This window comes from Lipophrys pholis, assembly GCF_963383615.2.
Source record: "Lipophrys pholis genome assembly, chromosome: 7".
Taxonomy (NCBI): domain Eukaryota; kingdom Metazoa; phylum Chordata; class Actinopteri; order Blenniiformes; family Blenniidae; genus Lipophrys; species Lipophrys pholis.
The window spans coordinates 26,721,146-26,736,073 of record NC_137638.1 but is presented as its reverse complement, the minus strand read 5'-3'; the positions used below and the strand labels follow the sequence as shown (position 1 = coordinate 26,736,073).

At 42.5% G+C, this 14,928-nt stretch overlaps 1 protein-coding gene across 1 annotated transcript in view; it reads left to right on the top strand.

Moving 5' to 3' along the window:
• galnt9 (polypeptide N-acetylgalactosaminyltransferase 9) overlaps positions 1-14,928 on the top strand; it is a 112,653-nt gene that overhangs the window by 30,568 nt on the left and 67,157 nt on the right. Inside the window, exon 3 of the mRNA XM_080466796.1 lies at positions 5,195-5,361. Coding sequence (XP_080322922.1) covers positions 5,195-5,361 — 167 coding nt within the window. The remainder of the gene's footprint in view (positions 1-5,194; positions 5,362-14,928) is intronic.

Below are 14,928 nucleotides of genomic sequence, written 5' to 3'. Positions count from 1 at the left end.
CAGTAGCATGCAGCTTTCAGATCGAATAAAAAGAGTAAAGCAAGGACACACTCACACACACACACACACACACACACGGAAGCCAGTGGCTGTAGAGCACGAGGAGGGCTCCTGTGGGTACGGAGAGGTGGATGTAACTTTAGCACCACGCTGGGGTCCATCTGCTGCGTGGTCGTCCCCCCACAGCCTGACCCCGCGGCTGCCGCTGAGTCAAGCTGACATCCCGGTTCACCGGGGTATCAGGCCGCTGAGCACCAGAAGAGCTCAGATGGCTCACAGCAAGAGTGGAAGAGCAGCTAATGTGTTGTCTTTGAACAAATCGTGTCCAAGGTAGCACGGCTTTGGCATTATTACCAACACTACTCATGCGTCTGTCTGACAACAAGATCATTCATTACAACAACTGTGTTTAGGTGGAGTCAACATCAATGTCTGTCTTTGTTTGGCAAAGGCTTTCAGGGACTCAAGTGGAAGTTAAATGGAACTCAATTGTTTGTTTTCATCGGAGATTATTTATATCGATCTGTTTTTCCTCGTGAAAAGTGTTCTACTTTCTTGTAAAGATATAATTCACAGCAATTATTACAGTCACTTCATTATTTCTACATAATGAAGCAGCCATGCGGGTATGTAAAACCACGAGAAAGTCAAGGTCAGTCGTCGTGTTAAGGCTCTGATCGGGGCGGAGTGGAGGGATTCACAAGTACGTGTGTGAGTGGTCATGTATTCATTTTACTTGGGGTCTGGTAGCATTCTTTGGGGGATCTAGGTTACAAGGTTACAATTAGGTCATTCAGACATGACTGTTGAGGTTAGGAAGAGAAATGAATCTTCAGGAAATGTGTGCTGCTCATCAGCTGCTCCCACAGCCATTGCATCTGCAGAGCTGCTTGAGCTGCCCCCCCCCCCCCCCCCCCCCCCCCCCCCACCACCACCACCACCACCACCCCACCACCCCCTTGAGTCCACAGACAGTTGCCATAGGAATCATTAAGACTCTCGGCCCGGTCAATACCACCAATTGTGACTTTGAATTGTCTTTCCATCTTCCTGGAAATTATGGGGAAGTTTTGACAGACTGGAAATCAAGCGGCATCACCAGAGGCCGGCCGTGTTTCTGTTTGCACAAGTGTGCAGTTGGTTTAATTAACTGGGTCGTATTGAGAGGCATCTTGAAGCTGGATTCCTATCACAGAGGTTACCATGGAGTCCATGTACGAGAGGCAGGGAGGCAGATGAGAACGAACGTGAGAGAGCTGAAAGGTTACAATGACAGAAAGGAAGCTGAAAGACATTTTGTGCATAATTATATCCAGTATGGAATACTAACTGTGCTGTCTTTATATTCCATTGTAGCAGGAAGACATCCGGAGATTTCCAGCATGCGTGCATGATACTGCCCGACTCTGTAAATGGAGTCATGTGTCCTCTCCGAGTACAGTCATATCCACAGTGACTGAAAGTGAGACCGGTCTTGCTTTTGGCTGCCTGGAGTCTGATTCATTTACCATTTTGACAGGATATTGCCGCTCTGTCTGACCATTAGCAACAGAAAACAAATGTAGCTATGACATTCATCGTCTACGTTACTAAAGTCAGACTTCATTTCAGCTTGTACATCAATGTTACATCAATCTTCGCTCAGAGGCCATGTTGATCTGCCCCCCATCAGTATGTTTTTTAGACTTTTCATGTGGCTCCGATCTTTTGTATGTTCACTAGTTGTTGTTTTTTTGGGGGGGACTAAATATTCGTCAAATTGATGAGAGTACCCTACAGTCTCAGCTGGCCTTTGCTTTTAGACGTGATGGTGGGTTTATTCTGTTTCAAACTCGAAATCTCATATAGATGCACAATGGCAGTTATGTTTTGCAAAGTACAATTTGCTGGTCAGAATTATTGAAAACCTTTGATATTCTAAGTGGGATTATGACAGACCGATGTCATGCATCATATATATTTAACACAGATGACACACATGCAGTGACGCCCCACACTGGCTGTCATCCATTTACATACGCAGTGAATGTGTCTCCTACTGATAGATCTGTCTCTCTGTTCCCTCTTGGGTCATCCTTACACACATTCACTTTCACATAACGAGCCTGATCACATAACACATCCTCCATCATTATGGGTCTGCCCAGCTTCCATGTAAACCTCACGCTATCCTTTCTTCTTCGGGAGACTTTATTGCGAATCTCAGAGAGAGCATCGTTTTCCCCTTCTGCAGGAAAAAACTGGAGCATCAGTCGGCATCAGAACACCTTTGTACACCTGGAGAATCCACCACAGGATGTTACAAATTTCACAGCACTCACATTTCCATGACTATTAAAACAATAACAAGTCAGCCAGGATGGGGGAAAAAAAATCCATCTGCTTATAGGAATGTGTTCGTAGGGAAAGATATAAAGTCAACCCTGTTCAGGTGATCATCCCAACATTCCTATCAGAATTTTTCCACTTCCCAATAACTCATGAAGACAGCAATAATCTGATTCCCCGTTTATGCGGTGTTTCAGGAAGAAAACGCGCCATTTATGTGTTTTCGTTTTAGAAACGTTTTGTGTTCACACTGCAACGTTTTGAAAACAATCTCCATTTACACAGAAATGGCAGAAAAGCTAGAAATGATGTAGTTTGCATGCCAGGCTATGAGTTGACGCTGTTGGTTGTTTTAGTAATGAAAACATACACACATGCATAGAGAAGACATGGACAGAAGAAAAAGTTGGAGAAAATGGACTGGAGTTGCACTCCCGTTCTCCTGGGAGTCATGCAACTCTGCAGGCCGCCATTGTTGTTATTGTCCATCTACTCATGCACTTGTTGGACTATTTACCTCTAAAAGTTGCGTTTTCACCTGTTTACATGGAGACACAGTCAGATTGTTTTCAAAAAGTTGAAGCGAGCCCCATGCAAACACTTTAGCTGAAAATGTTGGAAACATTCAGCAGGGCCTAAAGTTGACCATGCTATCCTCAATAACAACAACAACGTCAACACAACTCTCACAGAACAGATTATACTTGCTAACCAGTATTATTTGCATGCTGGCACTTATTTAGTTCGTGAGAATGAACACCAGAGTTTTAGGGCCACTGAAGAAAAAAAAAAATTCAGAGGCTGAAAAGAAAACAACCTTCATGCGCTTCAGAAAAAGTCGAAAATCAAAGTCGAGATTTTTTTTTTTCACAGTAGAAAAAAAAGTCCGTCCATCCACATGCCAGCGTGTGTGACTGCTTCCTCAAAATGCATAACAGGCGGTTTAATGAAGTGGTGAAAAGATGCTTCAGGACAGAATCCAGCTCATAAACACGGTGCAGTTATCATCAGTATCAGGACTAGAAGAGACAGAGCAGCCTGCTGCCTTGTTCCGTCGTGGAAGTTCGCCGAATACGAAGGACAAAGGCACGGATCCCGGGCTGCTAATTTAAATGTCTTCTTATTAATCAAGGAAATCCTGTGTAAAATCACATGTCCATAAGCAGTAAGCAACCCGATATAGTCACAATTAAGTGATTTAATGTAATTTCACATCTACGATAGACTTCTCTCCGTGAAAAAAAAAAATCTAGACTTTGATTTTCGACTTTTTCTTAAACGCATGAAGGTTGGTTTTTTTAGCCTCCAAATTTTTTTTTTTCTTCAGTGGCCCTAAAACTCTTCCGTACTCCTCCGTGTATGTTCGGTGTGGACATAAATAAAAGGTTAATCGGCTACTGGAGTCTGTATCCTTGTTATGTAGGAAGATACACTGAAGACATGACGGTTTACGTCACGTCGCTGCATGGCACGGTAAGGAGCGCACATCACGTGCAGCCAATGAGGAGCGGTTAACTCCCCGCCTCACAGCCGGTGGAAACAAGGGCATGAAACTTAGTTTCTGAGATGAACACTTGTTGTATTTAATTGCCAGTTAGTTTTATGTACAGCTTCTTCCCAGACCGGCTCCATAGCACGCTCGCTCTCACAGGCACACTGGTCAAGCGAGCAGCACGTCTGTTAAAGGGCCATGCACGTGATGTGTTCTTACAGTAATAAGTGGCAGTGTCATAAAAAAAAATAAATAAAAAGTTTTAAGTAAATTTAAGTACTCGGTATCGGTATCGGTGAGTACTCAAATGCAAGTACTCATACAGTACTCTTTTTGAAAAAAAAGTGGTATTGGTGCATCCCTACAAATTATTATACAAGCTCCTCTTTTTCTGATAATGTATTTTTATTTCAGCATTACTCGAGCAACACATTGTTTTTTCAAGAAAAAGAAGAAAAAAAAAACCCTTTTGGCATCAAGTCTGGAAGTGAGACATTTTGCTTCTCGATATCAGCAGGCATGACAGGTTCTTTCAAGCTACTTGGTCAGGAACATGTCAAACTTGTACAAAAAAAAAGAAAAGAAAAAGTCTTGACTCTGCTGGAATTCACTTTTTTTAAGAGCACATGCTTTCATTACTGTAGAGCTAGTCACTCTGCAGCAGGGAACAAGCCTGTCTGTGAGTTGGAGTTTCATCATCAAATGAAAACCAGCCTTTACATGAAATAGAAGAGTGCTATTTATTTGCTTTCTGCCTTTCTTGTTTAGTGTTCTGAAGAAGTGTAATTCAGCACATATATATATATATATATATATATATATATATGTATTCCGATGAGAAATATGCCTGTTAGCACCATGGAGAGATGCGCCAGAACATGTCAGTGAATATTTTATCCAGTCAAGAAAAATATGTTTGAAACTGCAACAAGCGGAGGAGAATTACAGCTGATTTCCCAACATGTCCATCTCGCACGCCTTCCAATGTGAACAGTTTGACTTTTCAGACAGGAGCGCCTAATCACATTAGCTCTGGCTGCGACCCATTTACCACAGGTGTGCCCGTTTCCCAGCACTCCTGAATGGAAGGGAGCCGTCATTAATATCATTAGTTCCACCTGTGACTTTGTCGCTGTGACGAGTCAAACTGTCGGCGGTCAGAAGGGTTCACGCTTCTGCTGTCTGACTGGGAAGGAGGGTCGCACAGAGGCCTTTCAGCCAGCTCCACGACTCCTCCAGGAGTTTTGAAGGAAGTCGCAGAGCCTTCCGTCTTACGGCGCCATATGACCAGACAACTCAAGCACTGTGCATACTTGGTTGGACACGGTTCAGAAAGTCTCTCAGCACTGGATAACATCCTTCCATCTTTCGCAGGTGTAAGCAGCTGACGTACCCAGAGGACCTTCCTCAGATCTCCGTGGTCTTCATCTTCGTGAACGAGGCCCTGTCGGTGATCCTGCGCTCCGTCCACAGCGTGGTCAACCACACACCCGCCCACCTGCTCAAGGAGATCATCCTGGTGGACGACAACAGCGACAGTGGTGAGACCTTTGAGGCTCCGTTTACAAGTTTTCAAGTGCAAACGGAAAACTCTCGCTGCGTTTTGGTCGTACGTTTACACAACAACGGTGCTCGGAGCTACTGAAAATTCAACTGTTTTTAGAAACGTTGCCTCTCTGTCTCTGTGTAGACGGGGGAAAACGCAACTTTTCTGAAACGCTGTTACTGCACGTACGACCCACGTCTAACAGCGATCCAACTTCACAAGCGTCTAAACAAATATCTGTGATCTCGCCAGTGTGAATGGTTACAGCGTAACCAGTTTAATTACATAAACAACCAACAGCGCCAACACGTGGCCTTGCATGCAAACTGCATCATTTCCAGCAAATTTCGTTGTTTCGGGGTAAACGGCCATCATTTTAAAAACGTTGGTGTACAAATGTGAAACTTTTCCAAAATGAAAACACAATAGAAACGTTGTTGTGTAAACTGGACATGTACGTAGCTGCAAGCAGGGAATCCTCAACAAAAGCCAACCTTTCATGGTGAAGTAAGTTAGATCCAAGAGAAAAAAAACTTTAATAAAGAATTTAAACAAACAAAAACATTTAATGAAATTCCATAAATATACACAGACAAGGAGTTAGTAGCATTCATGGGCACGGTCTCACATTTTTCCATCGTTGGGGGAAAAAGCAAGTCTAATAACGCCATCATCGTGCATCTACTACCATCTCTGCTGATCTTCTTGACTTTTGAACTCATTTTAAAACGCTTCACAAAATAAATGATCGTGTTAACTGTGATCTTGCATGTTCCAGTGTTGATTTGATTCCCTATCTTTCTGATTGTTTCCTTATTGCACCGTGCGTAATCGTGTTCTTATCTCCAGCTGAGTCATCTCAGACATAATGATAAGACTGCGGTTTATCACTGTCTGATGCTGGATGCCTTCCTATTCTGTGGAGACTTCACTGTCTTCATAGTGTTTTGTCTTCTCAGTGAAGGTGATTTCAGGGACTGTAAACAAATAGGGTCGTTTTCTTTTTTCTTTTAATCCACTCCCCGAAGGGCCATTCATCCTTTAATGCTACAGTTTCTGTGCATAGTTTCGTTGGTGTGTGTTTGGTTTTGTGAGTCAGAGTTGAAGAGATGGAGAACCCCCTGAAGGTTGGCACTTTAAAATAACTTCAAAAAAAAAGAAGAAGAAAAAAAGACAGCGAGGGGAAGGGATTTGTCTTGTCCTTCTCTAAACTGCTGCGTACTACTGTCTCCATGGTGACGTGGGCAAATCCTTCATTCGCCTCCACAGCGCGACGCCCACAGCAGCTGACAATGCTCGGCTCCACATCCCAAAAGCTTTCCTGCTTGGAGAGCGAGGGACAATGAACTAGATTCCAGACCACACTTGGCCCTCCTTCACTTGGCACAGAGTAACAAGCCTGCCTCCCTCAGGCTGGCAGAGGAAAAGGGTGCATAAATAACATACTGAAAGAAGGCCGAGGCAGGAGTCACCGCTGGCACGTCTCCGCTCCCCACCGAGGCTCTAACTGCCGACCATTAAAAAAAAAAGAGCCATTAAAAGACAGCGAACAGACAGAAATGGAAGTCGACCCCTCCACTCATTATATCAGCGGGAGTCTTGCTGTGTGCTTCCCGCGATACGTTTTTTTGAAAAACAACCTTATTTTCACTTTAAAGGCTGCGATATGCTCAGTATTCAATTTTAGTTTTCACCTCCCCTTTAGCCTATAAAATGTTATTGTAGCCGGGGTGTTGTGTGAAAACTCATTTTAGGCTCTCAGGGTAAACAAAACTTCTCCCAATGAAAACCTCATTGAAATATTTCAGAGCTTGGAGCAAGTGTGATTATGAAGAAAGGTGAGAAAGCTCAGGGATACATCAAAGCTAGTGTAATTAATATTTTAAGTTGGTAAGAAAGTTAAGAACAGCTGTGTGTCTAAGACCAAAGGTATTGCTTGCCTTGATGAATCCATGAGGAGTTATCTTCCAGCATTTCCCTTCAGCTCCACTCTGTTTTATCACGCTTTAGCTTCCTGTTTCATTTTGGTTTGTGGTCCCAAAACCTGCACTATGCAGCTGGGTTTCCCTTTTTTTATCTGGCTTCTGGATCCTCCAATCTACCGGTGTGGGTGTTGCTATGAAGGGGGTGGAGTACATATTAAAACATATTATTAAAATATGTAAGAATACAAGGAAATCATTCAGGCAAGAAACAACAGTGCTGAAGCCCCCAAAGGATGCAAGAATTGTGGTTTAAAAATGTGTAAATTAGTGTGATGGCAATGTGACAGCCATAGTAAGATACAGTATGTAACATTGAACACACGTGAACACTTTGCCTTGAAAGTTCAACCTCAAGCAGTTTTAGAGCAAACATAAATATGAGAACACACTTCAAAATTGTCAGTAGGCTTAACAATAATAAATAAATTTACTGTTCTTCAGAGACAAAAGACACCAGCAATTTGCAGACATACTACAGCAAAAGACTGTATCCTTCATAAAGGAAAAATCGAAGGTGAAGGATCGAAAGTTCTCACTTACCTTAACACTCCTCTTTCTACACACAGGCCTTTATCAACAAGATTCTGATGAAATACACTGGCCCGAAAGCTCATTGGTTAACATAACCTGCAAGATATCGCAGCACAAGTTTCATGGAAATACCAGCATAGTACTAAAAACCTGAAGTTAACCCTTTAGTGACCTTGCAAAGCTATTTAAACAGGAGAAACACTGTGTTGACATGGTACCCTCAAAATAAAACACTTCACAATGAGTAAAAACACCAGAAAACAGCAATAAACAGTTCCATCAGTGTGACAGTGTTGTGTGCAGAGGCCTTTCACACATCCAGAATAACAGCCATGGTGGTGGGCGACCAGCAGCGGCAGCAACAAAAAACAAAACCGCCAGATCCAAAACTCCAAGTGGACTAATCAGACTCATTCATACTCCCGGGAGACGAGCCACATTCATCCAGTTGTGCAGAGCAGCCCTGCCCACCAGGTACCCTCAAGGACTAAAAGCAAGGGAGCCAAAGGAAGACAAATCAAGCCCTGGCACACGGCAAAGAAAATTCTTAATTTCAGAGAATAGAAAAGGATTCCTGTTCAAAACAGGATAATCAGAGCCTAGTTGTAACTCGTCATCCCTTTTATTTAATGTATTTAAAGAGTAGCTACAGTTGGTTGTCCTGATATTTGAATCATGAAGTTGCCCAACTATTCCTGCTAATTAAACCCTGGGGATTCATGCACGTTGTTGTAATACCACTCCAGGCATGGAAACTCGTCAGTACTGTCACATCAAAGTTGTGTAAAAGTGATAGATTTAAAGGGGTGTATGAGTTGTGGACATGAGTTTTGCTGACGTGGCGCCACATGAGCTGCAAGGAGTTTTGCACCGTCCGCTTTGTTGTGGGCATTGTCAATGAAAGTTGTCACGATCAGGTCCTTATCTCTTCTGCCGGCTGCTCTTACTGTACAATTACCAACACTGATGATGATTTGCGCAGACGCGTGAGCGGTTTCTTGGGAGCCGCGTTTGCCGTGACATAGACAATTAGCATGCAAGCAAGACTGCCTGACCTTTTCCGGACGGCTCGGTCTGTCCTCCCTCGTTTAAACAAGGCTCAGTGAGATGAGTGAAGGTGCCGTCGCACGAAGCATGTTTACCTTGTTGCTGCAACACGTTTTTCTTCGCGAGGACAGCCGGTGACATTTGTTGGTAGCTGAGCGGTTTATTCTCGGCTGCGGCTCCAGCAGGTCCCGGCTAAAATCCCCATTTCCCGTTGATGAGTTTTGGCTGTGTGTGTCAGCCAGGACGACTGCGGCTCATTGTTGTTCATAATGTTAGCAGCAAGGAAAGACTTAATGAGCCCTACAGGATTCAATTCCAGCAAATACCACCACCAAATTGATAACTTAATGATTCATATAATGAAAACAGGAAATAAACCAAGTATCAGTTGAGTACAGCTTGTAGTAATGTTCATTCCAAGTGGATAAAAATTACTTTAAACATTGCATACATTAAGTCTGATTAAAGCTCATGAGTGGATGATTTGCTCATTAGCGCTGCAGGAAATTTTTTATTTTTTTATCCAACACCGTAACGCGCACACGGGCATATAGTTTTAGGGTCTTGTTAGACAGCAACGATTCCAAGTGAAAATGCAAAAACTTCCATTGCGTTTTGGGTTGGAAATGGTAGAACTGTTCAAAACGCTCGGGCTCCGTCGCCATGGAGACAGCAGAAATGCTGCTATCGTGGATGCACGCCATGCCCGTGGTAAATAGTTGTTCGGCACATGCGAGAGCAGATAAACAATAACAAACACGGCGGCTTCCATGACTCTCAGTCCATATTCTGGTTTTATAGTTTACAGTGATAACAATCCAACTTGTTCGTCTCTCCATACAAATGTCCGTGTACTCGCCCTTGCTAATGTTTATAGCGTATTGTTCTCTGTGTGTGTGGTTTCATTAGAAGAATGAAGCACCAACGTGAAAACTTTTCTGAAACGAAAACCTAAAAACGATCCGTTTTCACCTGAAACGCTGTCGTGTTAAAGGGGCCTTAGTTAAAGTCTCTGTCGACTTCATTCATCCATGAGGGAAATCTGATTTAAGATCATTAAAACAATCTGTAAGACCCGTTTTAGCAAATTTGCGTGTCAATCCCAGGTTGGAAGACCGTCAATGCACACATTGAGAAAGTCAGCCACACACACTCTTGAGCAACATGGAGTCACCAAGCATGTATTTGGATTGCAGGATCAATGCACCCATAGATCCATGCAAAGACCATCTGGAATGGCCTTGAAGCCAGAAACAACCTGGAGTCCTTCCTGAAAAGCGACACTTCTAACCACTGTACTCAACAGCACCACAATTGACGCATCATTCAAACTCTTTCATGAAAACATTAAACAGAGGGTTAAAAGCACAAAGGAAAGCCATGGAAAGACAAGCCATGAGCAGCATAATGGCGTTGTGGTTTACCTGTTTGTCTCGGGTGGTTATTTATCTCTCAGTTATGCCGAGAGAATTAAGCTTTATGTTGAGTGGAGAGCTTTAAAGAAGATGATTTGAAGAGCAGGTTCAGGGAAGAGGAATCCACACGCACCACTTTACAGGAACTTACTAATTTACTGCTGTTCTGTTTGCGGTAAATGCACAAAAGGTAGCTGACCCGGCTGACGTGCTGCTGCACAAATTATCTCCTCAAAGCAGCCAAAATGCTTCCAGTTCACAGTAAAGAGCTGCTGTAGTGTGCAGAAACAGCATCTTAGTACTAATCATGAGGAGTTGTTCTATCGGGTTTGGAGTTTTAGTGTTCGATGCATGTTTTTCCACCTGTATAATATGGTCGTTGTCACGATGTTCGCTGTGAGCTGCTTTACTCGTCTGATAACTACACTTGTTTTCTGCTGATCAATGAACACAATCAATTTCCTACCAGGTTCTGCAACTGCGCCTCAGACAAGTCCATAAATCCACAGTCGGAGGAACGTGACCGGTGGTTTGTGTAGCAGGAGTAAATCTACTATAGCAGACAAAATCACAACTGATTGAAGTGCTGCAGCTGATCTGAGTGAAACAAAAGCTGAAAAGTCAGTGAAGGGTACTTCGTCAGTCAGTGGTTGGATGATACTACGTGTATGTAAATTATAAGGCTATAACCACAATTAAGAACAACAAAAGGTGTGCAGTAACTCCACTGTCTCTCTTTTACAGAGTAGCATTCATAATCCCTGGTGCCAGAGGAGTCGTGTATGCATTCATTGAAATTCATAGTTTGATGGAGAGTAATTTATCCTCTGCTATGTTGTGCTGCCAGTCCTTTAAAATGTATTCCCTGCTCTATAACTCTCCTGCCATGGATGCAATCCAACATTTTATTTGCTGGGATCTGAGAGTCCCATAACTTTTTTCCTTCCCAGTGATTAGTACACTGTAGTAGCTTGTATTGTATTTTCGCTGCAGGGTAGACTGAAGTCTCATTGCACGGTTCAAAACCTGCTATGAGTGCAACAGCTTTTCAACTGCAAAGGTGGTTAGTTCCTCAAAGAGGCCCCAAGCAACTCCCAGCAGTGACTGATCTGAATCACAATGAAGATTAACCTAATTACTCATAAATCTGTTTAGTATTTTATGCATTTTCACTCAACTCTTTGTGATTTTTACGACAAAGGATATGAAAGGATGTAGTGTCTATTTATATATATATTATCTATACTGATGGTATTCTATTGCTAAAAAGTAGGAGATATTTCAGTTTTAAAACTTTGACTAGCTTTCTGTATTACCTAGTATAGTTTTATCCAACAAAAAAAAACACCTTAATTAGCAAATTCAGGACTGCCATGCAATTTTCAAAGCTCTTTAATGACCATCAGTTCACATACACAACCACAAGGCAAGTTGATTGCACATGTGCAGTCCTACAATTGGAAGAAGATGCAGTAACAACTGGTTTCTAAGTGAATGAGAAGTTATTCCCCATTTGATAAATAAAATCCATTTTCTTTAAGACCCTGTTTACATGACAACGTTGTCAGCGGAAAACACATAGCTTCTGTTACAGTTTTGATTGTCCGTTTACATTGCGGTACTTGAAGCAAATAAAAAAGCCACTTTTTGAAAACAGATCCCAAGGTGGAACTTTTTAAAATTGCAAAAAAGAAAAGTTTTTGAAAAAGGTTTTGGCTCCGCCTCTGTGTAGATGGTGGAAGCTGTTCTTGCTCATGTGTACTACGTCTGTATTAAGTAGTTCGTCTGCACAAGTAAATGGACAATAACAACAATGGCAGCCTTCAGAGTATCGGGAATCCCAGTTGATATTGTCATGGTAGTTTCGTAGTTGAGAGTCTCTCGTAATAACAATCCAACTTTGTGGTCTGTCTATATGCAAGTCCATGTTGTACCACTGTTAATGTTTATGGCGTTTAGTTCTCTGCAGGCATGTTTGTGTATTTCATTAGAAAAACAACCAACAGTGCCACCTCGTGGTCTGGCATGCGAACTGCATTGCTTTCAGAATTTCTGAAATGAAAATGCAAAAACTATGCATTTTCACCTGAAACGTTTTTGTGTAAACTGTCTAAATTTGGCTGTTCACTCTCTCGTTCTTCACCTCCTTCACATAAACATGTGACATGTAACGTTAAGATAACTCAACGGGGTAATTTTGTGTGGAGGAGAAAGCCACAAATTGTAAATGGACTTGTAAATGGACACTCGTATAGCACCTTCCAGCAGTCTAAAAGCACTCTGCACAATCAGTCACCTTTGGCTCATACACCCCCTCTACACACAGAAGACTAGAATAGACTGCATTTTTTAGCTCTGAAATATACACAAACACACTCAGCCATGATAAAAGCTTATAAATCCTATTAAGACATTCTGCAGTCAGCTGGTCAGTGAATTCATACCAACCTGTGGTGCTCCATGAATGTTGCAATAAAATAGAGACAGAACAGTCAGACACAAAAAAATAGACATAAAGAAATTCCCCTGACCCAGTGGTTTCTTTAATTCAGTGTCAAATGTCGACTCCTGCTTTCTTCAAGGGTCAGTGCTTCTAAATTCACCCTCTGTTTGTTCAGACCTTCAGCTAGAAAAAGACTCCTGACAGTCCTTCCACTCACTGCGTCTCCTCAATCACACAGACGGGGGATTAGTCTGTCTTTTTTTTTTTTTTTTTTTCCTTTCATACTTTCACTGGCTGATTTATGGAGCCAGCCAAAGTCAGAAGCTAGGTGTGGATGCTGTTCAGAGCTGGTGTGCCACGAGCCTCCTTATTAATCTCTCCCCTCAGAAAGTGGAACGCTCAGCAGTAACCCAGAGGAGAAGCTCAAACAGCCATCCATCCTCCCAAAAAAACAGACAGCAATTTGCACAACTGGCTGTTTACCCAGTAAACTTTGTTTCCAGCGATGAATGCCAAGCTCGTCTGAGAGAGCCGAGGAGAGACGATCTTATAATGCGGCTCGAATAAATAAAGTCATCAGCAGGCGAACGCATTCGAGAGTAAGACTGCAGTGCAGAGTTTATTGTAACCTTCAACATTGTCTCATGCAGACTTAATCAAATAAATGCTGCTTGTTTACGTGGGAATGAGGCGTCCAACTATCCACAGGGTCAAACAGTTAAATCTCACCTCTTTAGATGGTGCTATTTTCTAAAAAATAAAATAAACAAATGAGGTTAAAAAACAAAACAAAACAAAAAACTACTGATTCCTCATTATTTTCTTTCACTATTTATTTACGAATGTGTCACAGTCATATGACTGGATTTCTCTGAGTGGAGGTGACAGACTGGGTTAAAGCTGTGCCGCACAATACACACAAGCTTAAAACTGTTCAGGTCAAGACCATTATTTATAACGAGAAGAGCAGCTATTCTCTCAAGGCACAGCAGCGAATGCATCAAGTTTTGTGACAAACTTTACATAAGTAAATATAACTTATTTTTACAGTCATTTGCTGTAAAATGCTGTTGTGTCATTGCACACTTTCGAGAAGTGGGTCAGAGACGGCTGCTTATCCTCCGAGACTGAACAGCCCACAGTGTGATTTACCAAGCAATGTTATTTTGGAAAATTGAGAACCAGCCGGGTTAAAAAAAACTGCTGAACAATGTGTGTAATTTGACCCACTACAACAAGCCTCTGATGAGTATCATCTCGCACGTTGGTGCAGTAGAAAGGGAAAAAGGGAAACTTGACCTTTTGTGGTTCAAATGCTTCGATCGTGCAAAAATGTAATTAGGAGGAGTGTGTGTCCCATATTTGCTTCATATTGTGGGTCACGAAAGATGAACTACAGTTAGAATGTATGCAAACTATTCAGGTTCCACTCAGCTGGACCGATCTTTCTCAGTCTCAGCCAAGCCTTCAGGGTTCAGAGGATGCTCCAGCACACCGGCCTCACAACACTGGGTCAATAAGAGGTTTTAAAAGGTCTGTGAAGATGCTCTCAAATGTCTCAGTAGTTCTGAAGTCAAATGTGTCGCTGTCAACAGAGTATTTATTAGGGATGCACCGATACCACTTTTGTAAAGGAAGACAACACTAAACTTTACTATCTACTTGCCAATACAGAGTACCGATATGAGTACTTACTAAAGGAGTCATATTATCCAGCTTTTCAACACTTTCTCATGGTGTTGTTGGTCCAAAAACATTGGAAAGTTTATTGCCCAAACTCCAGCTTTTCCTTGATTTTCCTCCATTTGAATATTGGACCATAGGAGCTACAGTCAGAATCTGCTGTGTCTGTGTCTGCTGGACTGGCTCCGCCCACACATGCCCATCTTGAGAAGAAGAGAAAGTACTTCCTCTCGTGGTGCCATGTGCCAGAGCAGAGACGCCTAATTGTGGGAGGACTCAGATGGAGGGCCTACCTTGACTGGGATTGGCTAAACCCCCGATGACACTATATAGGGTTTGATTTCTGATTGGCTCGTTGGAGCAACACACTATTTAAAAACTGAAACAAGCCAGGGAGAGAGAGGACAGACTTTCTTTACTTATGGGGCGTCATTCCAGGTATGGGGACGATTATTACT